The sequence below is a fragment of the Natrix helvetica genome, assembly GCF_964273705.1.
Source record: "Natrix helvetica genome assembly, chromosome: 9".
NCBI classification, from domain to species: Eukaryota; Metazoa; Chordata; class Lepidosauria; order Squamata; family Natricidae; genus Natrix; species Natrix helvetica.
Window position 1 is genome coordinate 17,459,639 of NC_138560.1, and position 25,794 is coordinate 17,485,432.

General features: G+C 42.1%; 2 protein-coding genes across 3 annotated transcripts in view; both read left to right on the plus strand.

The window, feature by feature from the left end:
• The window catches only part of IL22RA1 (interleukin 22 receptor subunit alpha 1), a 34,891-nt gene extending 31,740 nt beyond the window's left edge, over nucleotides 1–3,151 (plus strand). For both annotated transcript variants that reach the window (XM_081961940.1, XM_081961939.1), the window contains exon 7: nucleotides 213–3,151. In XM_081961940.1, the coding sequence (XP_081818066.1) occupies nucleotides 213–1,169 (957 nt within the window). In that variant the 3' untranslated portion in view covers nucleotides 1,170–3,151. The remainder of the gene's footprint in view (nucleotides 1–212) is intronic.
• A 10,570-nt stretch (nucleotides 3,152–13,721) lies between these two features.
• MYOM3 (myomesin 3) overlaps nucleotides 13,722–25,794 on the plus strand; it is a 67,608-nt gene continuing 55,535 nt past the window's right edge. Inside the window, exons 1-4 of the mRNA XM_081961914.1 lie at nucleotides 13,722–13,833; nucleotides 22,248–22,408; nucleotides 23,010–23,084; nucleotides 25,363–25,522. Of these exons, the coding sequence (XP_081818040.1) occupies nucleotides 22,302–22,408; nucleotides 23,010–23,084; nucleotides 25,363–25,522 (342 nt within the window). The 5' untranslated portion in view covers nucleotides 13,722–13,833; nucleotides 22,248–22,301. The remainder of the gene's footprint in view (nucleotides 13,834–22,247; nucleotides 22,409–23,009; nucleotides 23,085–25,362; nucleotides 25,523–25,794) is intronic.

Consider the following 25,794-nt stretch of genomic DNA (forward strand, 5'->3'; position numbering starts at 1 on the left):
AGGTGCCAAGGTTTTAAAATACTGCTCTAGTGTTATAAGTATTCCTGGAGAAAAGACATATAATTGGAACTTAGTTTTGAATTTATAAATATATAATAATCAAATTGGAAAGATAAGTTAACTTTTAATTCAATAATCTAAATTTTAAATTGCATACCTTTTTAAATAAGTTTCTGAACTAGCATCTAATGCTGAACCTTCCTCCTTGATAGGATTTCAAAAGTATTTCCCGTTTCCAACCTCTCTTATTAAATGTAGAGCATGCCCTGAGTCCTTATGATTTATCCAAGATAATCCAACCAGGGGTGTGTTCAACCGAGTTTAGCCATCACATCCAGGGCATGCGAGAAGACCAAAAATTATTCAATCCAACAGTGACATCTTACCAGCAACAATCCAAAATGCCACCATTCCAGCCTCTTGACCAACCCTTGAATGGTCTTTCAGTTGGTTATGCCCCACAAGTGATCAAGAACAGCCGGTCGCGTATCCTAGGAGACAATCCTTCCACATTAACGTATGGATTATGCATTGAAGGGGACAGCCACAAGGCAAACCAAGGGATTAAGTTTGATTCTTTTATAAGCAATGGACACTACAAAGCTCAGAGACCAGAAAGGACTAACAAAGAGTTGACCACAATTCATCAGAAGGAAGGGTTGGTGGTAGAAACCATGCATCTCCCACTTCAGGAAAACTCAAATGGTCCACCACAAGAATCTCCAAGACTGGGAGAATGGAGACCTACCACAGTTTATAGAAGTGGAGGAAGCTACAGAAAACGGGCAGAAGTTCTACCTTCCAGCTTAGAAGTTGGCCAAAACACTATCTTGGAGGGAGATGGTTCTCTGCTGTTAGCTGTCCCACCACCTCCCTTGTTTCCACGTTCTTCTTGCAACAGCCTCCCTCAAGATCTCAGCACAGGAGAACCTCCTGCCTTCTGTCTCTCAGCCTGGACTGATAATTTTCTACATTCCAATCCATTTCGATTCCAAAGCACAGACTGTCAAGCTCAAGAAAGCCGGGGATTAAAAAGTGAGCCTCAGCCTTTTGATATTTCCCCAAATATCCTGGACCCTCATCAACTCAATGGACCTTTCCCCAGTTTGTTCAATGACTTGGAGCTGAAGCTCCAGTGGGATGATGGCCCAGGGAAAGCCACTTCTTAAGCAATACAAAGATTTTGGGGATTTCTTTCTACAAAATGACATGGAAAGCTGATACTTCTTTTCTTCTTTTTTTGCAAGTTTTTTTTAATTTTCATTAAACAAACAACACAAAAAAAGAATCATCTTACGTTACATCTTGTAGAAAGTGTGTCGATTGGTTACCAATAACTTTCAAGCATCTCTTCCACAGTCATTGGTTATATTCCTATCAGATATCAAAAATTCTTTATGAATCTTACTGTCAACATAGCATAATTCTCATTTAACTAAAGTTGTTTTAACGTCCTTTTGCCTAAAATAATCCATAGTTAAAAACACAACCACCTGATGGCATTTCATTAGTTATTACAAAAGTCATCCAATAACCAACCTTAAGCCTTTGTGGAAAGTTATCACCCAGCCCTCTCTCAGAAAAATGAAATATCCTAGGAAATATTGAGAAGGCAGAATATTATATTTCCCTGGATGTGAAAAGGAAGAAACATGTTTTAAATTGAGAATAGCTCCCTGCAGCTTCCTGCCTCCACCCACTTTGTCAATGGGTCATTAAGAAGGCCAAGCCAGTCCCTTTACATAATAAAGAGTTGGGCTCCAGGGGGATGGGATTAAGGCATGATAATATTGGCCCTTTACCCAACTCACCACATGGCATCTGAGAACTCAACCAAACCTGGATTCAAAACGCAGCCTAGAAGTTGCCCCTGCATGGCCCCATGGGAGTCTGACAACCAATCAGAATACAAGCTCAAGATCAAAGGCCAGAGAGGGCATAAAACCAGGGACTCAGCTTCTCTTCCTCTTTCTCTTCTTCTCCCCAACATTGAAGCATGTGATCGCCTTTTCTGTTCAGGACTCAAGCCATGTGGTCCTGTCCACCATTAAACCATTTTTCCAAGCAGCCTCCATGTCTCCAGTGTCTTTTTCCCCACTTGGAGCCGAACCCAGAAGGACATTTCTTTCAACACCTTTATAACATATTCTAAATAAAGATCAGTTAAAAGTTTCTAAGCCTTTTTTTCCCCAAATCACTGTTTACAATTTGTGTCCAAGTTCCTTTTGTGATGGTAGTACATATGTATATCATTAACTATATCCCTTATCATTATCATTCCATTATTTATTGTTATAGTTAACGTTGGTTAACAGAAAATCCTTTACTGTTTATATCCAATTTCTTGTTATCAAGCCAACACATGTGTGTGTACCTTATTGCCATTATCAATTATTTATTTAACATAGCAATCTAAAAGTTACTAAATTATTACTTACTAATTATAAAACTTAGTTAATTTTTTTGTTATCAACTTTCATATGTCCAGTAACATTACATCTTTATAACACATTCAAAATAAGGATTAATTAACAAAATTTCTAAGCCTTTTTTTTCCAAGTCACTGTTTGCAATTTATATCCAAATTCCTTATGTTAAACCAGTACATATGAATATCATTAACTATATCTCTTATCATTTCATTATTATTGTTATCATTAATATTTGTTAAATCATTTACTATTTATATCCAACTTCCTCACATCCAGCCAACACAAATATGTACCTTGTTGCCATGGTGGGCACCGAGATTACCCGAGAGATGCAACAAGTAACTAGGTGCGGAGAGATGTCCATAAAAACTTTACTAAGGAAATAAACAGAAGATTAATTCCACAAATGGCAAAAGAAATAAGACTATATGCCTAATGGAAGGACACAGGTTGATATATGAAAGTTGATAATAAAAAAGTAGCTAAGTCTAGTGATTAGTAAGTAGTAATTTAGTAATTTTTAGATTGCTATGTTAAATAAATAATTGATAATGGCAACAGGATACTTTTTTCTTCTAATGCACCCTTATTGCTCTCTGTGAGCTGCATGTCTCTGTCTTAAAAGAGGAGGGAATTTCAGAAAACCGAATTCCACATTTATATTTATACTGACTAGATGGAAAAGTGAAAATAGAATGAAATAAATATTCTATGTTTGACATGTAATCTGATAGCATCTTTTTACTGCTGTGAAATATACTTTTTGGGAATGAATGTGTGTGTGTGTGTGTGTGTGTGTGTATGTGTGTTGTATTTGTGCTGATAAATAAATAAAGGGAGACTAGTATAGATCTATTTCAAGCTATTAAGCTCTCATCAGCTAGCCATACCCTTACTGGGATTCGAACCTGGGCTGTATTACATTTGGGCATACCAGGGGTTGTGACACACATACATAAATAAATACATACATACATACATACATACATACATACATACATGTATGTATGTATGTATGTATGTATATATGTATTGTGTCACAACCCCTGGTATGCCCTAATATGGGAGGGAACACAGCTATTGGGGAGGAGTTATCGTAAGTTTCTTTCTTCCATGCAAGGACTAGCTCTTTAGAATAGAATAGAATAGAATAATAGAATAGAATAGAATAGAATAGAATAGAATAGAATAGAATAACAAAGTTAGAAGGGACCTTGGAGGTCTTCTAGTCCAACCCTCTGCTTAGGCAGGAAACCCACCACCACTTCAGACAAATGGTTATCCAGCATCTTAAAATCTTCCAGTGTTGGAGCATTTACAACTTCTGGAGGCAGGTTGTTCCACTGATTAATTGTTCTATCTGTCAAGAAATTTCTCCTCAGTTCTAGGTTGCTTCTCTCCTTGATTAGTCTCCATCCATTGTTACTTGTCCTGCCTTCAGGTGCTTTGGAGAATAGCTTGATTCCCTCTTCTTTGTGGCAGCCTTTGAGATATTGAAACACTGCTATCATGTCTCCCTTAGTCCTTTTATCATTAAACTAGACATACCCAATTCCTGCAACCGTTCTTTGTGTCTTAGCCTTCAGTCCCCTAATCATCTTTGTTGCTCTTCTATGCACTCTTTCTAGCATCTCAACATATTTTTTTACATCGTGGCAACCAAAACTGGATGTTGAATTCCAAGTGTGGCCTTACCAAGGCATTATAAATCTTACTTTATTGTAGGTTACATTAACAGAATCCTGTAGGACTGAAAGTACACCTCTGTCTCTGTCGGGTTGTAAAAGCTAAGATAGATACACGGAGGTTCTTCCAAACAGTCTCCATTATTGTTCCTCAGCCACAGACAGAAACGTTGCCAAGTTGAAGCAGATGACTTGCACCATGAAACGTAATTCGCTGGAAGCTATTAGGGAGGAGTTATCTTAAGTCTCTTTCTTCCATGCAAGGTGTCTAAACTTTGCTGTGTTTCGTTCCTCTGGAATGCAGCCCCTGCCTTCTGGGAATCCAGACTATTTTCCACCACACTCTCCCCCTCCCCTCGCCTTTATCGCCCAGGAAGCTAGGGAGGGTCCCCTATGACATGTTTGCCATGCCCTCATTCCTTCTAAGGGCTCGGCTATATCTGATCTGATCATTGCCTAATCTGCAGCTCTTCCTCTTATCTCCCAAGATCATTCCCACATACTATGAAAGATTTGTGGGCATAATGAACTGGTTGCATTGGCAAATTCATGGCAACTAACTCATGTAATCTATGGAGGGGGGTGGGCTCATTTCAAGTGATTCCCAGGATCGTACAAGAAGTCCTTCTTAACTTAGGATATCTGAAGGCGCTTTCAAGATAAAGTTTGAAGTGCCCCATAACTGGCAAAATGGATTTCCTTGGATCCTGTGAGAAAGACGATAAGAACATGCTTATCTTCTGCAATGACCGGTCAACAGAAATTGTCTGCAGGCCACTGAAGGAAAGATATGCTCCAGGGATGGCCAAGTAGGGCAGACCTCAATAGAGATCAGCAGCTAGTATTAAAAACCCAACTCCCGAGGTGGCTTATATAATCTGATAATTCTCCTCCCCATTACCACACCCAAAAGCCAAAGATACATTTGGCTTTGCAAAACAGGTAGCTTTCTTCTTATGCAGCTTCTCTTCCTCTTATCTTCTTCTTCTTCTTCTCTTCTTCTTCTCTTCTTCATCTCCTCCTCTTCTTCTTTTCTTCTTGTCTTTGTTTTCTTTTTCTTCTCTTCCTCCTCCTCCTCTTCCTCTTTTGCTGCTGCTCCTTCTCCTTCCTCCCCCTCTCTCTCCTCCTCCTCCTTCTCCTCCTCATCTTCCTTCTCCTCCTCCCCATCCCCTCCCCCACTTCCTCCCCCTTCCCCTCCTCCTCCCCCTTCTCTTCCTCCTTCTTTTCCTCTTTTACCACTCAAAGTGTCCTAGGAGATACACATTTCTGATTCTTGCACTTCTGGCTGCCTCAACCTGGCTAGGTGACATAGTGGTTAAGACACTGAGCTTGTTGATCAGAAAAGTCGGCAGTTTGGCGGTTTGAATCCCTAGTACAGGTCTCCTGCGTGAGCAGGGGTTTGGACTAGATGGCCTCCAAGGTTCCTTCCAACTCTGTTACTGTTACTATTCTACAACCCTTGTTATTTGATGCTGTTGTATTGTGTCTTTGGGGTTGTCTCTCCATCTTTTGGGTCTGCCTGGCGTTCCTTTGCCTTCTCCTCTTTTTCTATGTGCCTTGTATTTATAGAATCCCAAGACATTCTCTCCAGATGAGCAAACCGCTTCACTTGCTGCTTTTGTATGAAGTTTAAAATTAGTAACTTTCTCCATCGTATCAAATTTAACCTTAAGCCTTCTTTCGTGAAAAATTGACAGCGGTCCTACATTTACTCAAAACAACTGGCATGTCCTACTACATTGCAAAAGCCCTACAGACATAGGGAGTAACCTTATCACACCCTCTCTATCCACATTTCCAGATCCTCCGCCCATCTTTTATTTTATTTTTTTGGCTCCCTTCTACTATCAGATAGGCATTCCGGGGTTACACGTAATGTAGACAAACATCTGCGCCATAGCACATACGACCTGGTACCGTACAGGCAGTCTGTAACTTAAGACCATATTAGAATCTGGCAAGTTGAGATATTCGGGAAGTAGGTCACCCACATGACTGACTCCATTTCATGAGCTTTTTTTCTGGTGATCATTAAGCGAAGACTGTGCTTAATGTGACTGGTGCTGTCCCATCCTAGGCGTCACCAAATCACGAAGCAGACTCCTTGTCCCGACAAAATCCCTTTTTATTAAGCTAATGTGAATTCCTCTCATTCCCATTCAGCAAAGTCCCTGCAAACTGTCTTTCAAGGGTGAATTTACAACCACAGACCTTATCAGGATTGGAGAGCTGCCAGGCCGATATCTTCCAAACGCCATGCTGTACAAGAAAATACTTGGCAAGGAGTCTCGGGGAGTCACACACTAATTAAGCGAACTAATTGCCTCCTGCAAAATCCCCTCCCCTTTCGCTCCTCTTTATTCGCTATAGCAGGGGCCATTCAGTGCAGGGGTGGGTTCCGGCAGAGACTACTGCCAGTTCGCTCAGGGATGTGCTACACGCACGCTTGATGTGCACTGTGCATGCCTATGGCACCACAGGGAGAACTGGTTCGGGGGCACGGCAGGCCTGGGTCACTTCCGGTTCCAGCAACCCAGGCTGCCAAGCAACCACCGGTTTGGCTGAACCAGTCTGAACCCGTAGGAACCCACCACTGATTCACTGTCCATTTGTGCCTTTACTCCCAAGTCGACCCCTGTTCTTTAGCTGTTCCCTTCATCTGGCAACTCTGCGCATGCACACACTGGGAACAGGCTCCAGCTGCTCTTCTGATCCACTGATAACTGGCATGCAGCTCTGGCCCCCTCTCTGCCTCCGATGCAGAGCCCTCGTCAGAACCTTCCCCAGACTCCAGGACTGGGCCATGTTCCTCCCCAACCTCCTCACTGTCTGACCCTGCTACCAGCTCCACTGGCCATTGGCGGGCCACAACAGCTGCAGTTGTTAAGCAGGGGCAATGACTGCTATGAGTCCGTTTTGGTCAGAAACTGAAATAGGTCACTGCAAACAGCCGTCAATGCAAACTGGTTGCTGAGCATCCACAATGCGGTCATGTGGCTGCAGGGGCAGCTTTCACAATTTCAGAACTGGGTCATAAGTAATTTTCAGGAGATCTGTAGTACCTCTCAAGAGTCGCTGAGCGACCGGTCATAAGTCAAGGACTACTTGAAGCAGATGTTTCACAATATGTATAAAATTACTGGTAGCCCTCAACTTACCGCCACAGTTGAGCCCAAATTTTATATTGCGAAGTGAGAAACTTGTTGAGTTTTGCCCCATTTTACGACTTTTCTTGTCAAATTTGTTAAGTGAATCACTGCAGTTATCAAATTAGTCAAGTGGTTGTTAAGTGAATCTGGTCTCCCCCTTTGACTTTGCTTGTCAGAAGGTCACAAAAGGGGATCACATCATCCCAGGACACTGCAACCATCACAACTGTGAGCCAGTTGTGAAGCATCCAAATGCCAATCATGGGAATGCTGCAACGGTCGTAAGTGTGAAAAATGGTCATTAGTCACTTTTTTCAGTGCTGTTGTAACTTCGAATAGTCAGTAAGTAAACTGCTGTAAGTGAAAGAATATCTGTAGTGAACAAAATATGTCCATTTTTTCAGTGCCATGGTAACTTTAAACAGTGTTTGAAAGTCGAGTATTGTACCAATAAACCTGCCATTAGCAAATATAGAAACCAGGTCTACAAACTATTCATAAAGCTAACTTCCTGGGCAAAAAAGCTAGAACCAATACAACAGGCAGGAACAAACTAAAATAATGCTCTGATAAAATAATCTATATATATATAAAAGCCAAGTACCACTAGCTCATGATGAAATCTCCAGAACCGTAAAGCTTACAAACTTGAAATTTGGCACGTACATTCCTCTTGGCTTCTAGGTGCTTGCTAAGAAATGTTTTTTCAAAATGACATCAGATCATGTATTTCTTATACAGTAATTAATATGTTCTGATGCTAAAGAGTTCTACTCTCCCTCCCCACCTGAAAAGAACTCTGTTCCAACTGCCAGTTGCCTCACATTCCGTTACCTCAGTTCAAACTGGCAGACATTCCACTCCTTCACTCAGAAGCAGTCTGAGGTTCCTTACAGTACTAAACATCGGTACCTCACCAAAACGTCTATGCCTTCCATCTATGAACTGCTTCCAGGCTCAAAGCAGCATGAGCGATATTCTCTTATGTGTTTCAACCACCGAGCACCACTGAGCCAATGGCTTGTGAACTAAATTTCTCCTGCATAGCCCGATCACATAGTTTTGTTGCGAAGCACGGGTATCCAGCTAGTAAATAATAAAGCCAAAGAGGTCCACCAGAAACAGCCACTTCAATCCTGACCAGGACAGGTAAGGACAAGCCATCATACATTAAAAAACCAGCATACACTCCACTCCCTGGTATGAAAATGTTGACAGTGTTACCTGGTTTGGTCATTAAATGTTTGCAAGAAAAAAGCAAAGTTCATCAAAAATCAAGATCTCAACTATCAGCCTTGAGCTGCCCATATTCTCAACTTTTGCTTTTTTTGAGCCAAAGATCCTCTTTAATTATTGGATTGATTTGGTTTTATTTCCCGCCTTGTTTTTATATTATTTCATATCATATTATTGTTAGCTAACTCGGGTACTGTTTAATGGGGAAACAGGCTATCGGTTAGACAAAAATTAAATTCGTGTTAAAAGATGTCTTAACTTTTTGCTTTTGCTTTTTTCCCAAGAAAAAGCAAATGTGAAAAAAAGTAGTTGCAGAAAACTCAAACAGTGGGGCAAGCCTTCCTGGAACGTATATTTTAAAGATAAGATAAATTTGGAGGCTAGGAAATTAAACGATATCACAAAACTGCTCATTCGAACGTCATGAAGTGCTGAATTTGACACTTCTGTGCTTTAACCACACAAGGAAATTCTTCCATTTGCCTTGAGGTATCATTTCTGTAAATCATGGAACCTCACCCAGCCGGGGGGGGGGGGGGATGTTTATCACTGAACATACTTACAATAGTTTGTGAAATCAATGCACTTTGCTCCAATTTCAGGGCTAAGGACAGCAAACATGCAATTAGGTTTACTCACTGCTGCTACTTTCTATTAAAAATAATAGCTCCCCCTAGCCTCTTACTAGCTGTACAGAGAATCTTTGACTTATTGAATCTCAATTGAACATTTCATGACCATTCAAAGTTACAACGGGACTGAAAAGCGTGACTTAAGACCATTTTTCACACTTAACGACAGCTGCAGCATCCCCACGGTCACATGATCAAAATTCAGATGCTTGGCAATTGATTCATACTTATGACGGTTGAGACTGTCCTGTCCCGGGATCATGTGATCACATTTTCTGACAAGCAAAGTCAATGGGGAAGCCAAATTCACTTAACAACGGTGTTACTAACTTAACAGCTGCAGCGATTCACTTAACAACTTAAATCTTAAAAAGTTGGCAAGGTTGAAAGAAAAAAGGCTTAAACTATAAAGCCAACTATAACAAAACAAGTAGGATACAATGCAGACACGCACGCATGTGCACACAATCTAGCCAGGGTAAGTGACAACCAAATCTAACAGGTAAAAAGCATGTTTAAAAGTTGTTGTTGTTTGTTGAGAAGTTGTGTCCGACCCACCACTCCTCTGCTCGCAACAAAATCCCTTATGCCACTAGGCTTGAAATTTTGGGTTTAGACAACTTAGAACTACGCCACCTTTGATCTGACTTGAGCATAGTACACAAAATTATCTGCTACAAGGTCCTACCTGTCAATGACTACTTCAGCTTCAACCGTAACAATACACAGGCAAAAATAGATACAAACTTAACGTAAACCACTCCAAACTCGATTGCAGAAAATACGACTTCAGCAACAGAGTGGTCAACGCCTGGAATGCCCTACCTGACTCCGTGGTTTCTTCCCCAAACCCCCAAAACTTTAACTGTCTACTGCCGACCTCACCCCATTCCTAAGGGGCGTGCAGAAGCCCACCAACGTCCCTACCGTCCCTGTCCTACTGTCCCCACGTATTCATATCCATTTCATGCATTCAAAATCATGTTTATACTTATATCTATCTTATACATGCTTGACAAAATAAATTACATTAAAAATAAAATTAAACATTTCTCCTTTTCTCATTCCAGGGAGGTATAATATTCTGCCTTCTTAATATTTCCTGGAATATTTCATTCTTCTAGGACAGTGTTTCTCAAACTTGGCGACTTTAAGTCCTGTGGACTTCAACTCCCAGAATTCCCCAGCCAGCTATGCTGGCTGGGGGATTCTGGGAGTTGAAGTCCACAGGACTTAAAGTCGCCAAGTTTGAGAAACATTGTTCTAGGAGAAGTGTGGGTGCTAACTTCCTACAAGTATATCGGGGGTCCCTCTTGCAATAACTGGTTGTGGGCCCGTTGTTTATTCCAGTTTGTGTTTGGAAAGGAAATTTCAAGCAGAGACCACTCAGGGATCACGACAGATCAAACGGAGTGAAATCCCCCACCAATACCTCCCATTTGTCACCTGCTGAAAAGTATGTGCTGAGTCAGAGCTTGCTTGTTTCTAATACACACGAGGGCTGCTTAGGTTTTATCCTACTTGAATGTCACTAATCGGCGTAGCAAATTGAGGTAATTGCATAATTGCATTTAATGAGTACACTAAACACAGCAACGCAGAGCGGCTAGGTTTGTATAACATACTAGGCTCAAACAGGACTGTCACTCATTCTGTTGCCGGATCTTTGGTTTAGCTGAAGTTAAGTGTGCCTTGTGCCCTTCAGTTATAATGTTCTTGTATGCTTTGGGTTAGGGGGATGCGGTGGCTCAGTGGCCAAGACACTGAGCTTGTCAGAAAGGTCAGCAGTTTGGCGGTTCGAATCCCTAGCGCCGCGTAACGGAGTGAGCTCCCGTTACTTGTCCCAGCTTCTGCCAACCTAGCAGTTTGAAAGCATGTAAACATGCAAGTAGAAAAATAGGAACCACTTTTGGTGGGAAGGTAACAGCGTTCCGTGCTCCTTCGGCGTTTAGTCATGCCGGCCACATGAGACGTCTTCAGACAGCGCTGGCTCTTCGGCTTTTAAACGGAGTGAGCACCGCCCCCTAGAGTCAGGAACGACTAGCACATATGTGCAAGGGGAACTTTATGCTTTGGAGTGATTGTCTATGTGTATTTTACACACTCTTAGGCTAATGAACCCGGTCCATGAACATGTTCTTTGTTTTTAATCATGCTTTCATTGTTTTGGTCAAAAAACCAGAAGCAGCCAGGTAATCTTTTTCCAACAATCAAATTTTTATTAAAAAGCTATTTTGGGAAGTGCAGCTCACTTTATAAGAGTAGTTTGATTATGTTGGAGTTAAATAGGGACAGGAGGAGGAAAGGTGGATATAATACACATTGACAAAGTGACTCTTTTGGGGAGAAAGCAGGTATTTAAACACACTATTTTTCAACAAGAAATTCCTGAACTACATTCATTAAATTTCAAGGCTGTCTCAGAAGATGGAATAATTTTCAAGAAACTGGGATTTTTTAAATTGACCAGTTATTTGTAATCTTGTAAACTGTCCATACAAACTTTCAGTTGAATTCAGGTAATCCTTAACTTACAACCACAATGAAGAAATGGGATTTCTGGTGCTAAGCAAGGGTGAAGTTGCGGCCAATTTTACAAGCTTTCTCGCTGTGGTTATGAAGCACATCACTGCAGTTACTAAGTGAATCACACAGTCATTAAGCAAATCCGGGTTCCCACGTTGCCTTTGCATGTCGGAAGCTGAGTGAGAAGGTTGAAATCACTTGAGCTCAAGACACTGCGACCTCCATAAATAAATTCGTTATTAGCATCACTGGGAAAAAAGGGACTTATAACTGATCCTTGCCCTTACGACCGTTGCAGCATCGTTATGGTTATATGTTCAAAATCCGGGTGCTTGCGCCCCCTTCTGGACCGGGATGCCCTACGCACGGTCACTCATGCACTGGTGACATCTCGCCTGGACTACTGTAATGCTCTCTACATGGGGCTTCCCTTGGGACGCGCACGAAGACTGCAGCTAGTCCAGAACGCAGCCGCGCGGGCAGTCATGGGGAGTACTAGGTACTCCCACGTAACACCGCTCCTGCGCGAGCTGCACTGGCTACCTGTGGTCTTTCGGGTGCGTTTCAAGGTTTTGACCACCATCTTTAAAACGCTCCATGGCATAGGGCCTAGTTACCTGCGGGATCGCATCCTCCCACACACATCCCTGCGGCCAATTCGCTCTCACAGGGAGGGGCTTCTCCTGGTGCCGTCCACTAGGCAATGCCAACGGGCGACACCAAGGAGTAGGGCCTTCTCTGTGATGGGCCCAACCCTCTGGAATGACCTCCCCCCCGACATTAGAACCACCACTGACTTCCGCTCCTTCCGGCAGAAACTGAAGACTCACCTGTTCCGACTGGCTGGTCTGGCATAATTCTTAACGTCTACCTCCTGGCATATATATATTTCCTACTGGTTTTTTAGGGGACTTAATTTTATAAGACACTGGGGTTTTAAACTTTGTATATTTTAAATTATTTATTTAGCAATTACAGTTCTGTCTATTTTATCCTCCTCTTATTTATGTATTTATCCATTTAATAATTCTTAATTGTTATTATGTATGATGTTTTGATATGGACTGTACACCGCCCCGAGTCCCTTTTGGGAGAGGGGGCGGTCTAGAAGTGCTAATTAAATTAAATTAAATTAAAACTGTCCTCTATTTATGACAGTTGCAGCACCCTGGAGTCACATGATCTCCATTTGTGACCTTCCCAGATGGCTTCCAGCAAACAATGTCAAGGGGGGAAGCTGGGTTCACTTAGCAAAAAAGGTTGTAAAATTGGGTGCAACCCAATTAACTCTCTTAGCAATAGAAATTTTGGTCCATTGCCACTGTTTGGAAGTGTGGCTTTTTTAATAGGAGGAAGAAAGGAAGGAAGGAAGGAAGGAAGGAAGGAAGGAAGGAAGGAAGGAAGGAAGGAAGGAAGGAAGGAGGGAGGGAGGAAGGAAGGAAGGAAGGAAGGAAAGAAAGAAGGAGGGAGGGAAGGAAGAGAAGGAGGGAGGGAGGGAAGGAAAGAGGGAGGGAGGAAAGAGGGAGGGAGGAAAGAATGAGGGAGGGAAGGAAGGGAGGGAAGGAGCAGAAGAGGCAAAACAAGTTCCTTGATTGTTCATTGTAAATCCTTCTCCTTAACCCCATCGCAAAAAATAAAACAAGACTGACAAATGAATAGAGCTTGTTTCCAGGAGAAAGACCTTGCCAATTCTTCAGAGAGAGAATTGCAGAGGGGGCAGTTTCTCAGACCAGCTCCGTGTGAATGGTCCTCAAAGGAAATCAAGAATTCCATCATGCACCAAGCCGACATCTGTTGAAAGCAGCCTTACGAGCGAGTCTACACTCCAGCTATTCTTGCTGGCTCTGGTCTGACAATGGATATGAATCCTCTCGCGATCCAGAAAAATAATCCGGATTTCTCAATGCCGAGAGATCATAAATCCTGCATGGTTTACTCCATTGTCATTGAAGTGACATGAGATAATTCTATATTTAAGGCGGCAGGGGTGGGCAGTTTATCCTTAGACACATTCTTGTGGAGACAGTCATGCTTAATGCCATCAAGCAAAGGACGGACATCACTTCCGTGGGTTCTATTCTTCTCCAAAATTGAGACCTTCACCAACCCTGCTCAGGTTTTCCTCTACTCCACTGGGATCCTAAACATTGGGAAAATATTTGTCATCCTCAAGGTATGTGATCTTCCCACCCCCCTCTCAAATATGTAATTTGCTTCGAAAGGGTCTTTGAGATTCTTCAATTTTATTTTGCATGAAATGATGGCTTGATTCCTATCCCACCAGCCTTTTATTTTACAATAACATTTTGTTCTGTTCTTTTCCTCTACTTTATGTTACAATGAAGAGGAATACAATTAAAAACAAATGACCCATTCTTTTATATTAGGCCCCAAAATAGCTTATCCTTTTAAAATTACTTCTGTTTATTATTTTTAAAGTAGGTGGCATTCCTTTATCAATAAAAGCAGCCTGGGTGATAGTGAGATAGTTCCATCACACCATATCAAATCATGGCAACATCTGACCTTCATTCATGATGAATTCTATTTGTTTTAGGTAAATGCAAACTATAGCTTACAGGTTCTGATGAAACAGAAAACTGTGGTTTTCTGGGACAGGGCATTCCTAATTCTTAAATGCAAGTGTGGTGAATATTAATGGGGCAAGTTCTTGGTACTCATTTTTCTAACACTGCAGGTTGCCTACATACCGTTTTAATATCCTCCCAAGGATTTGTGGAGTTTCAACAACTTTGCACTTCAACCTGGAAAATGTTTATTTGTACAGACAGTCCTCGACTAAAAACCACAACTGGGACAAGAATTCTGTTGCTATTAAGCAAGGCAGTTGTTAAATGAGTCACACCTGATTTTATGACCTTTTTGCCAGAGTTGTTAAGTGAATCACAGCAGTTGTTAAGTGAATCACAGCAGCTGTTAAAGGTGAAGAGGTAGAAGATCTGACTCATATATTATTTGATGGCTGGTCATAAAAGGGGGTGAGAGATAAGTACCTTGATCCACATATTAAATATATGGCCCAGTGGGAGGCCCATATTAAAACAACATACTTCATGCATGGCCAGAATCTGAAAATGACATTTCATACAGCACAATTCCTGACCAAAATGGTCCAACTGAGATTGGCATACGTGAGCCTGATTGGGGTCGATTGCAGGGTTGATAAAGAAATATAATTTTATGTCATTTTATTCTATTTTATATATTGATGTATCAAATTATTGCATTTTATCCTATAACTATTGTATTTTACTCTACTCTCATTTTAAATTGTTTGTTTAGAGTTTTATTATATAAAATTAATCATTCCCCTGGCTCAGCCGGTAAGGGAGGAGATCTTGTGGCTTAGAGGTTAATATAACTGCCTAATATGTAAAAACAGCCCAAGTTCGAATCCCAGTAAGGGTATGGTGTATGTGTGTTTGTGTGTGTGTACACTTTGCTTGTCATAACCTGTCTGGGAAGGTTGCAATTTTGATTATGGGACCATGGTGATATTTTGTGGGTTGTAAATGCGCACACCAAGAATAGGTCTCCACTTTCAGTGTCATTGTAACGTCAAAGCGGTTGTTAAATGAATGACTGTGAGTGGAGGACTGTCTGTTTCACTATTTTATGGTGAGAAGCAAATCCTAGTTAAAGTGGGCCTCTTGCTTCAGTCATTTGCCTGATTCTGTCTGCCACATATTTAACATGAGTCCAGCATGGAGCTGTTGGGGGAAAACATTGGCCATAAGGAAGCTCTCCAGGCACATACAGGTAGTCCTTGACTTACGATCATGCGCTTAGTGACCATTCAAAGTCACAATGGCACTGAGAAAAGTGGCTTATATCGTTTTTCCTACTTACAACCGTTGTAGCATCCCCATGGTCATGTGATCAAAATTCGCCCGCTTGGCAACTGGCATCTATTTACGATGGTTGCGCTGTTATCACCTTGTGCAACCTTCTGATAAGCAAAGTCAATGGAGAAACCAGATTCACTTAACAAGCGTGTTACTAACTTAATGATTCACTTAACAACTGTGGCAAGAAAGGTCGTAAAATGGGGCAGAGCTCGCTTAGCAGCTGTCTCACTTAGCAACAGAAATGTGAGGCTCAATTGTGGTCGTAAGCCGAGGACTACCTGTGATAGCACCTACGAGATCAAGAGCCACATTGCTAAGGTGCCACTGCTAATGCCAGAAATGGGTACAAGTACTTGGGTTTCTTTCTAAGACGGAAGTCTTAGTTGGTTAGCATTGCTCATTTCAAGTTTGTTTATGCATCTGATTGCGAGCTTCATATTCTTTCCCTCTCAGTGCCTTTACATTACGAAGGATAGATGACGTATGTTGAAAAATAATCACATGCAATGAACATGAGATAAATGTGTGCAATAAATTGCAAAGACTGAAACTGACACCTAGAATCAGGAATCATTTGTTGAGGGGCAGAAAGAGATCAGAAACATCTGCTGAGATTGAACTGTGGCAAAAAAAAAAATTGACTGCAATCTCTTGTTTTAGATGTGTGATACTCTCTTATAAGGCCCAAGTCGTCTTTTAATTGTTTAGGTGAAAATTTAATTCTATTCTTTCCCAACCATTCCTCTCCATTCATTACCAACTAACTCTTCCTATGATCTGTAAGGAATTTGGTAATGGGATAGGAAGAAATGGGATTTTTTTTTCCGCAATAGGGAACTTTCTAGACGTAAAATTATCCACCTGTCTATCAAACAGTGTTTGAATCTGATTAAGAGAAACATGAGTTAGGAGTTGTCACTAAAGTTCTGTTTTAATTTCAAAGAAACTTTTCTTTAGCTCTCAAGAGTCTTTTTGCTCTGAGATGAAGAATAGCAGTTCAGGATTTGTAGATGGCCAAGAGTTTCTCCATGAGCAAATTCTTCCATGACCAAATTCCGGAGGAACAGACAGAATGTCCTCAGCCTTTGGACTCCGTTTTCACGGCTAAATCATCTTGCAATGTGAAGCAGAGTACAGCAGATCCTTTGAGCCTGTGAGCTTCTGAGGATGTCAGCAGAACATTCAAACAGATATTGATGGAATCTAAGCCTAAAACTCAAAACAAAATCTCATGTATTACCTCAGAGGAAAGCAAATGTCTGGCAGAGGTCTTTATGGGCCAGAGTTCATGCGAAAATCAACCTGTTTTATTTTATTGTGTCAGAAGACTGTTGGTTATTTTCACTTCTCAGAGTTAACAGGAAACAGGAGACCTGAGGTAGGTGTGTGTCATGTATTGTCACCACAGCTTGGATTACAGAAGTACATTTGTACAATTGCTGCAGTATCCATAATGGTATCTTATGATCTTGGAATAGAATTTAAGACAGGATTCTCCAACCATGGCAACTTTAAGCCTGGCGGACTTCAACTCCCAGAATTCCCCAGCCAGCAAAGCAAAATTAGGGCGAGACACAGCTGCCATCTTAACTTTTTTGACTCCCCTCTCTTGAAACCCCAGTGCTAGTTTGGGAGCAATGAAAACAATTATTTTCATCCTTTCTGTTTCAACCGGTGTTTTCAAAATCCTGGAGAATCGGTCTTCCACCCATTCAAAGTCAGCCAGCTGTTCAAAACATGTGTTTGTACCTGCCAAGCATCCTGTGCTGAACCTTTTCTCAGCGTTGGCAAGCACCAGTCCAGGCAGGTGGCTTCATTCAAGGCCAAACCCCTTGCTTTTCCTTTTTCTGTTTTGCCTCCATGAAATGGATTCCATCACTTTTGCAGCAAAAAGATCTTAAGTGAGCTACATCCAGGCTACCTTACACAGATAAGATTGCTGTGGAGCAGGGGTGCCAAACTTGATTTCATGGAGGGTCCATGAATCAGGGTTGTGTTTGACCTCGGAGGGATGGAGGGGCATGCTCCAGGATGGGCGTGACCAGCTCGACATCTCTCATCGAGCCTCCGTTTCTGGTCACGACAGCCTCCTGCAGCCCTCTGCTGGTGAAAATGGAGCCTGCCCCCCCCGCAGCTCCGTTTTCACTGGCAGAAGGCTGCAGGAGGCCATCGGGGCTGGAAACAGAGCCTAGGGGGAGTGTGTGTGGCTCCCCCAAGCTCCATTTTCGCTGGCAGAGGCATTGTGGCAGAGGTGTTATTCAGCCGGTTTGGACCAGTTCAGATGAACCGGTAGCGGAAATTTTGAGTATCTGGTCCTTTGCTGTGGAAGAAGCATAAAGGATTTTAGAACAGGAAGTTCAAGGACAACTCATTCATGGCAGTTTGCAAAGGGAAAACTCTTCTCACATGCCCTTGGATCCATTACAGCCTTCCTCTTACAGATCATGAGGACATCAATAATAATATTTATTTGCATACTACTCTTCATCTAATTGTCATAAAACACTTTGCCGCAATGCAATCATGCAATCGTCATGCAGCCAACAAAGCATTAAAATAATAGGATCAAATTTTCTACTTCTGTCAGAAGCAAACATTAAGCTCAGGGGGAAAATATATTCTGATATAGTTCTAATGGCACTAAAGTTATCAAATGAGGATAATCACATCAAGAACGTCCTACTTGGGTAGTTGAAACTCAGCCATTAGTCATTAGTTGCACCACAAGTAAAATCATGTTTGCAGGTTCGGTGGATATGCTACCAACAAAATCTGATCATCCAAAGTCATTTTGTTCCTGAGATCAACACATTTATACCAGAGGTGGTATCCAGCAGGTTCTGACCTGTTCTGGAGAACCGGTAGTGGAAATTTTGAGTAGTTTGGAGAACTGGCAAATGCCACCTCTGACTGGCCCCGCCGCCACCTATTCTCTGCCTCCCAGGTCCCAGCGATTGGATGGGTCTTCTTTTGTTGCCCTGCGTAGAACAGAGCTGGAAAACAGGTTAATGGGGTGGGGAGGGAATGGAGTTTTTAGAGTATCCTTCCCCTGAAGTGGGGAGGGAATGGAGATTTTGCAGTATCCTTGCCCTGCCATGCCCACCAAGCCATGCCCATAGAACCAGTAGTAAAAAAAATTGGATCCCATCACTGATCTATACCTTGAGATAATCTTAAAGTTATTGGGCAGCCTGCCCGAGAATAAGTGTGATGTGTCTCCAGTTGTGCAAACAACATGATGATTGCTCCATTCCATGTTAACTGAAATTGGCAAACCATCTTTACCAAGCAGAAGGCAGTGCAATCACCTAAACCAAAAGTTCCTGAAATGTCCATGTGTCCACCTGTATCTGAAGCTCCTGGTCCGGATATGCTTCCTTGATAGATGTTTATTGCTTCACCCAGCCGGACTTCCTCGGTCCACTTAGCCATAGTTCTCTTTTCTTAGTTCCTCCTCAACCTGTCAAAAAGACTTTGAATTTTGAATTTAAGAAAACAGTTGTTCATCCGTCTTCTGGAGTCCTGAAGCTGGTCTTCTTGTCCTGAGCTTCACCAATGTAAGAGTGATAGAGACATCTGTGCTGAGGTGGTTTTTTTTTTTTTTTGTTTCTTCACTGTAACACATGGGCTATTTTAAAACCTGTCAGTTGTGTTCCGGCGTAAACAGTTTATTAAAAGTCTTAGCCTGAAGTGTTCTGATTAAAATTTAAAAAATGTTTTCAAGTTCAGTATGAGGCATGCCATAAAACCAATTTGAAACAAGGATCTCTTTAAATATAAGGAATATATAAATATAAGATAAAGGTTCCCCTCGCACATATGTGTTAGTCGTTCCCGACTCTAGGGGGTGGTGCTCATCTCCATTTCAAAGCCAAAGAGCCAGCGTTGTACGAAGACGTCTCTGTGGTCATGTGGCCGGCATGACTAAGTGCTGAAGGCGCACAGAACAGCGTTACTTTCCCACCAAAGTGGTTCCTATTTTTCTACTTGCATTTTTTACGTGCTTTGGAACTGCTAGGTTGGCAGATGTTGGGACAAGTAATGGGAGCTCACTCCATTACATGGCGTTAGGGATTCGAACCGCTGAACTGCCGACCTTTCTGATCGACAAGCGCAGCGTATTATATATAAATACGAGCTTTGCCATTTCCACCAAGGGGAGCTGAAGCCTTTCGGCCTCCCCATCTCCTCTCTCTCCTCCCCTCCCGTTGTCTGCGGCGGGGCGGCGCTTGCCCCATCCCTCGGCTGCCTCCTCTCACCCTTAAGCCGGCTTCCCCCCACCCAGCCCAGTGAAGCTCCAGAGGAGGTGGAGGCGGAGCGTCTCCTCAGCCCAGCTGGCTGCCCGCTCTCTCCACCCCCCTCACAGGGAGCTAGCTACGGCCTCGCCAAGGCGGCTCCGACGGGGCGACAACGGTGTCAGCCTGAGGCGCAGCGGGGCTAGGGCAGCCGCTGGGTGCCCCATGAGGCGGTGACTGCAGCGGTGACGGCGTCTCTGGATGGGGCCGCGGCCAGCGGGGCTTGCCTCGCGTTCGCGTCGCCAGGGACGGCTCCTTCCTCCTCCTCCTCCTGTTGCTCCTCAGGGGATGCCGGCCGCCTCCTCTCACCACCACCGCTGAGGGAAGCCTCCTCCTCCCCTCAGCTCGGCCAGGCCGGGGTCTGTGGGAGCGTCCTTTGTGGCAGCTCTTGCAGGGGCCACCGTGGCTTACTTCCATGCGGGGGCCGCCTCTGCCGGGGGACTTGCGCTTTCTCTTTTCTTTCTTTTCCATTTAACCAGACTGGGCCACAGCAACGCGTGGACGGGTATAGCTAGTACGTATATAAAAACATGCGCGTAGTCGAATGCAACGTTGTGTCAAAGATTTGAAATTTCGAACAAAGAAACATTAGATTTTTATTTATATAGATAGGAAAGAGTTTTTATTGTATTTTACTGTATTGTTTGACGTAATTATCCTATGTTTTTATACCACCTCTTTCATTATTGTTCTTGCTTGTAGCAAATCAATTAAAGAGAAAAAGAGAGAATAATTCCACCATGATCCAATTCATGCATTGCATCAAGCCATCATTTTCTCAAGGAAGTCATTTTTGATTGTTTCCATATTTTGGCTAAACCAGAAATGCTGATTTATTTGCTGCATTAGCTAGATTAACACACAACATGCCAAGGTGACGCTAAAGGAAGTGCTTGCTGGCTTTGCATAATGTGTGAATCCCACCAAGGTTTCTTGACAGGCCGTGAACCAAAACTCCTCATCCCCTCTTAAGCCAAAGGTTTTTTACATATGAAACTGAATCAGATTGGTAGGATTTAGAGCAGGGGTCTCCAAACTTATTTTCATCCTTTCTGATTCAATCGGTGTTTGCAAAATCCTGGAAAATCGGTACCTCACCAAAATTACTCCACCGTTCTAGAGAGAGTCCATGGGAGGAGGTGTGAACGGTCTCCTTGTCTAGTTCTCAAGCCCCAGGCTGAATTAAGAGACCAGGGAAAGTGATGTGACCTCTCCAGCTGTCTCCCAACAACCGGGATGTTCTTGAAGAACAGTCAGAGGCCTTCCCTTCTCTTCCCCCACCCTGGCATTTGCCACCTGAGATGGTCACCTAACTTTGCACTATGTTTGAACACTGCATTTGTCCCCAGCCATCGGGAGCTACTGGTTCCTAGAATTCTTTGGCAGGGTGGATGAATGTGCTTTAGAAGGCCACATGCATTGAATCCCCCAAGCATTTCAGCTGTGTCTAAATGGAGCCTGATCCCGGGGGTGGGGTGAGGAGGTGGGGGGTGAGGGTTGGTGGAATGGATGGCATTGTAGGTTGTCTTTGGCAGCCAAGCGCACGAAATGGACATCGGCCAAGAGGAGCTGCATTGTTTCTCTCCCTCTTTCTATCTTTAAGAAAGCAACTGACCTAATCCCATTTTTGTACCTCTCCCAGTCGTCAGGCTTCTGAAAGTTTTCAAACACTGACATGACCACAAATAATCACTCGTTAACCTTTTCTTTCCCAGATCTAGATGTTTTATTACTATTAATATTGTCCTGATTTGGATCTTTTGTTTAGAGATGAAGAAAATGTGTGTGTGTGTGTGTTTATTCTTGTGAATGAAAACAGACTTTCCCCCCCTGCCCAAAGGTGTGAAAATACCAAGGAAATGACCTTGGTATCGAAAATGAAAATTATTTTCTTAAGCTTCAAAAGAATGCAGAGGTTGAGCCTTGATGCTTAGGGGAATTTTGAGCTGGTTTCCTGTTTTTTGTTTTTTGTTTGAAGGCTGGAATTAAATGTATTGTACATGTTAAACCTATGAAGAGTTTAATGCACTTTATTTGGTTCCTTCTATTCTCAGGATGAATGATGGAGGTGAGCATTTACTGGCCAGATGCTCTTCCTGATGCCTATGTGGAGTTCGCAGCAGATATTTTCTCTTTGCACCCTGATCTGCCGTTCAATCCTAGGCAATGAGAGATGTTTCTCTATCAGGGTGCAAAGAGAAAATATCTGCTGCAGACTCCAAATAGGCATCAGGAAGGGCATCCAGGCAGTAAATGCTCAGCTCCAATCTTACCCCAACCCCAATAAAAGGAATTACAGGGTTGTAAAAAGAAACAAAAAGAATTTGATTCCTTCCTTCCCTTCCCTTCTTTTTCAGTTTTATTGAGCAATTTAGTTTTTTATGTAATTCATTAATATCTATCCTCCACATCTCCCCTACAAGGTGACTCTGGACTCTTGATGCTTTCTGGCAGACAGGAATCCTCTAATCTCCATCATGGCTACCCACACCTTTCACCACCACAGAGAAGAGGAACAGAAAGCAGAGAGACACCATGATTTGCAAATGACTTCACAGACAAGGAAGTCCAAATTCAGGACAAGGTGAGTTTAGGAATTAAGAAAGTAACAGAATCCAGATTGAGAGAAGCGGGTCTCAGACATACCTTGCATGACCAGAGATGGTATTCAGCTGGTTCTCTCTGGTTTGGGAGAACCGGTAGCAGCGGCTGCAGGAGGTGCCGCAGTGCACATGTGCAGATGGGGCGCACTTGCAACCACATTTGCAAACTGGTAGGAAAGGTAAGTGAATCCCACCTCTTCGTATGACCTATTTAAAATCTAGTGGCCATGTTCTCACAACCAGCTCAACTTGATTAGTTTCTGTGAAAGCTTGCCTATTCTGTAAACTCAGCTAATTTGGACAGATTAGGCTTTAATATACTATACGCTGAAAATGGATATATTCAGTGGGTTGAGTTCCCACAGCACAGGACGCTATCAAAACGTAATCATAATCAAACTCAACATATTATGCAAATTCATACATCTTAATAACAGTCTCCGTTATTTATGCACAAGCTCTCCAGACAGAATATTTTATTTATGAAACATTTTTATCATTGCATGTTCTTTCATAACAAATGTTTATGTTTCCAAATATTCACTTTTTTTTTTGTTCTGCCATCTCAACTTTCTTGGACAGTGAAGAAGAAGAAAGCTTTACCTCTCTGGATAGGACCATCGCGTCTGCTCTCGCGCTGACAACTGAAGTATCTTGGTATGTCCAATGATTTACTGGAAGGAATTTTTTTCTGTGCCAAGCCTACTCGATAAATATAGTTAACATTGTGTTCTGCATTGCTGTATATATTATTATATTTATTATATTATTATATTATATTAATTATATTATATTATATTAATTATATTATATTATATTAATTATATTATATTATATTAATTATATTATAATATTTATTATATTTATTATATGATATGATATGATATTATATTATATTATATTTATTATATTTATTATATTTATTATATTTATTATATTATATTATTATTATATTTATTATTATTATTATATTTATTATGATATGACATGACATGACATTACATTATATGATATTATATTATATTATATTGATGACAACCTCTGGATTTCTCTAAAGGCCACATCCGCAGCCAGAGAAAAACTTTATGCAGATAGTCCTCAATTTACAACCATTCATTTAGTGAATATTCAAAGTTACAATAGCATTGGGAAAAGTGATTTATGATTGTGGTGTGGCCTGCCAACAGGCTGCAAATCTGACACCATATTCTGACAGTGAGGAGGTTGGGGAGGAACAGGGGCCAGTCCTGGAGGCTGAGGGAAGCTCAGATGAGGGCTCTGCGTCGGAGGCAGAGAGGGAGCTAGACAGCAGTGAGGCAGAGAAACAGCTGGAGGGAGCGCATGAGCAGAGCTGCCAGAAGACAAGAACAACTAAGAAAGCAGGGTCGACTTGGGAGTAAAGCCAACCTTGGAGGGGATTGGCCCCTGCCTTAGGAAATAAAAGAGGAGAGAATGGGGAATGGGCTTTTGCAGGAAACAATCCGTTCGTTCGGTCATTTCAAGAGTGGAAAGTTCTGTTTTTTACTATAATTTGTTACTGTAATAGATAAATGTTGCCTTGCCCTGTGTTTGGAAACTAGTTATCTGGCAGCTCTCCAAATAGATCAGGGGTGGGTTCCTGCCAGTTCTAACCTCTTGTATAGAAGAGGTTCCACAAATCTACAGTGACGTTTAGAACCGGTTCCAGCTCCCTCCCCCCGTCCGTCTGCACATCATCAAGATGAAGAGCGAGAGGAGGAATTCTGGGAGTTGAAGTCCACAAGTCTTAAAGCTGTTAAGTTTGAACACCCCTGGGGTATTTTTTTCTAAAGGGTTAGGGGTGCAAGGGCCTTGTAACTTGACAGCTTTAAGACTTGCATGCTTCAAATGCCAGAGTTTCTGAGCCAACATTTTGGTTGCTAAGCAAGAGCATAGTTAAGTGACTTTCACCACATTTTACAAGTTGGCCACGCCCACCCAGTCACATGGCTGGCAAGCCACTCCCACCCAGTCACATGGCCGGCAAGCCACTCCCACAAAGCAGGCCACACCTACAGAAGAGGTTCTAAAAAAATTTGAAACCCACCACTGGTGTAGATAAACATTCCTCTGAAAGACTGTTTGCTAAAGCCTTGCTGACTGTGAATGAAAGGAATTCACTGTTGTGTAAATAAAAGAGGTTTTATTTATTTATTTATTTATTTATTTGGATTTATAAACCGCCCCCTCTCCCAAAAAGGGACTCGGACCCTTTTGCCAGGACCAAGACTCTGCTTCATGCATGTTAAGGAATCATAGGTCAGAACAGACTGCTTTTCCATACTTATGACCATTGCAGCAGACCCATGGTCACATGATCAAAATTCGTCTACTTGGCAACTGGAATGTATTTATGACAGAGTCTCATGATCAACATTTGCAACCTTTTGACAAGCAAAGTCAATGGGGGAAGCCAGATTCACTTAACAACCGTGTTACTAACTTAACAACTGCAGCGTTTCACTTAACAACTGTTGCAGGAAAGATCATACAATGCCGCAAAATTCACTTAGCAACAGAAATCTTGGGCTCAAGTTCTGATTGTAGGTTAAGGACTCCCTATATCCACAACATCAACACTGTTATTTTCTAAAACAATAATAAATAGACATCTAACAAGGTAATTGCCTTAGTATTTGTGTACAAATACTGACATGTAGCTGTAATTCTAGCATGTATATTTCCATATTAGCCATTTCCATTTATCTTCATATGTCATACTGTGCAATTATTCAGTGAATAACCATAAATTGCTAGTAGAGAAATGCCTCATAAAAATACAGATATACATGGGTGAGATTTGATTATTCACCTTTTTCTGGAGCCAGAATAAGAAAAAGGATCAAAAGAGAAGATTCAGGGTTAACATGAGGTCTATTTCTGAACCTGAAAAACTGGACGTGATTCTCTTCCTCAGGGAAACCAGGATGAGATGGGGGGCCACTGAACTGAATCTGGAGGAGAGGGGAAAGAAGAGAATTCGTTTTGGGAATGACATGGAAAAGCTAGAGAAGGACGTCATCAGACACTGCCGGTTCTTGCGGGTGAAGGCTGACAGGATGGCCCTTCGGAGGAAGGTAAGAAATGGGGTTTTTTTTAAATATTTTTTTTTGTTTTTGCATTTAAAATAGTGCAGCACAGCGAAGCCGTTATGGCCATACAATCACAGTATATACACATAATCTCATCCATTCACTGTCAGCCTACTTAATACATTATCTATCCTTCTATCCAATCACATTATTTACAGTTGGTTCCAGTCTTGTCACCTTGTCTTATACCAATCATAAAATCTGTTCCAAACTTCATAATATTGGGGGTTTTGAAGGGCGCCTGGAAGGAGTTGGGT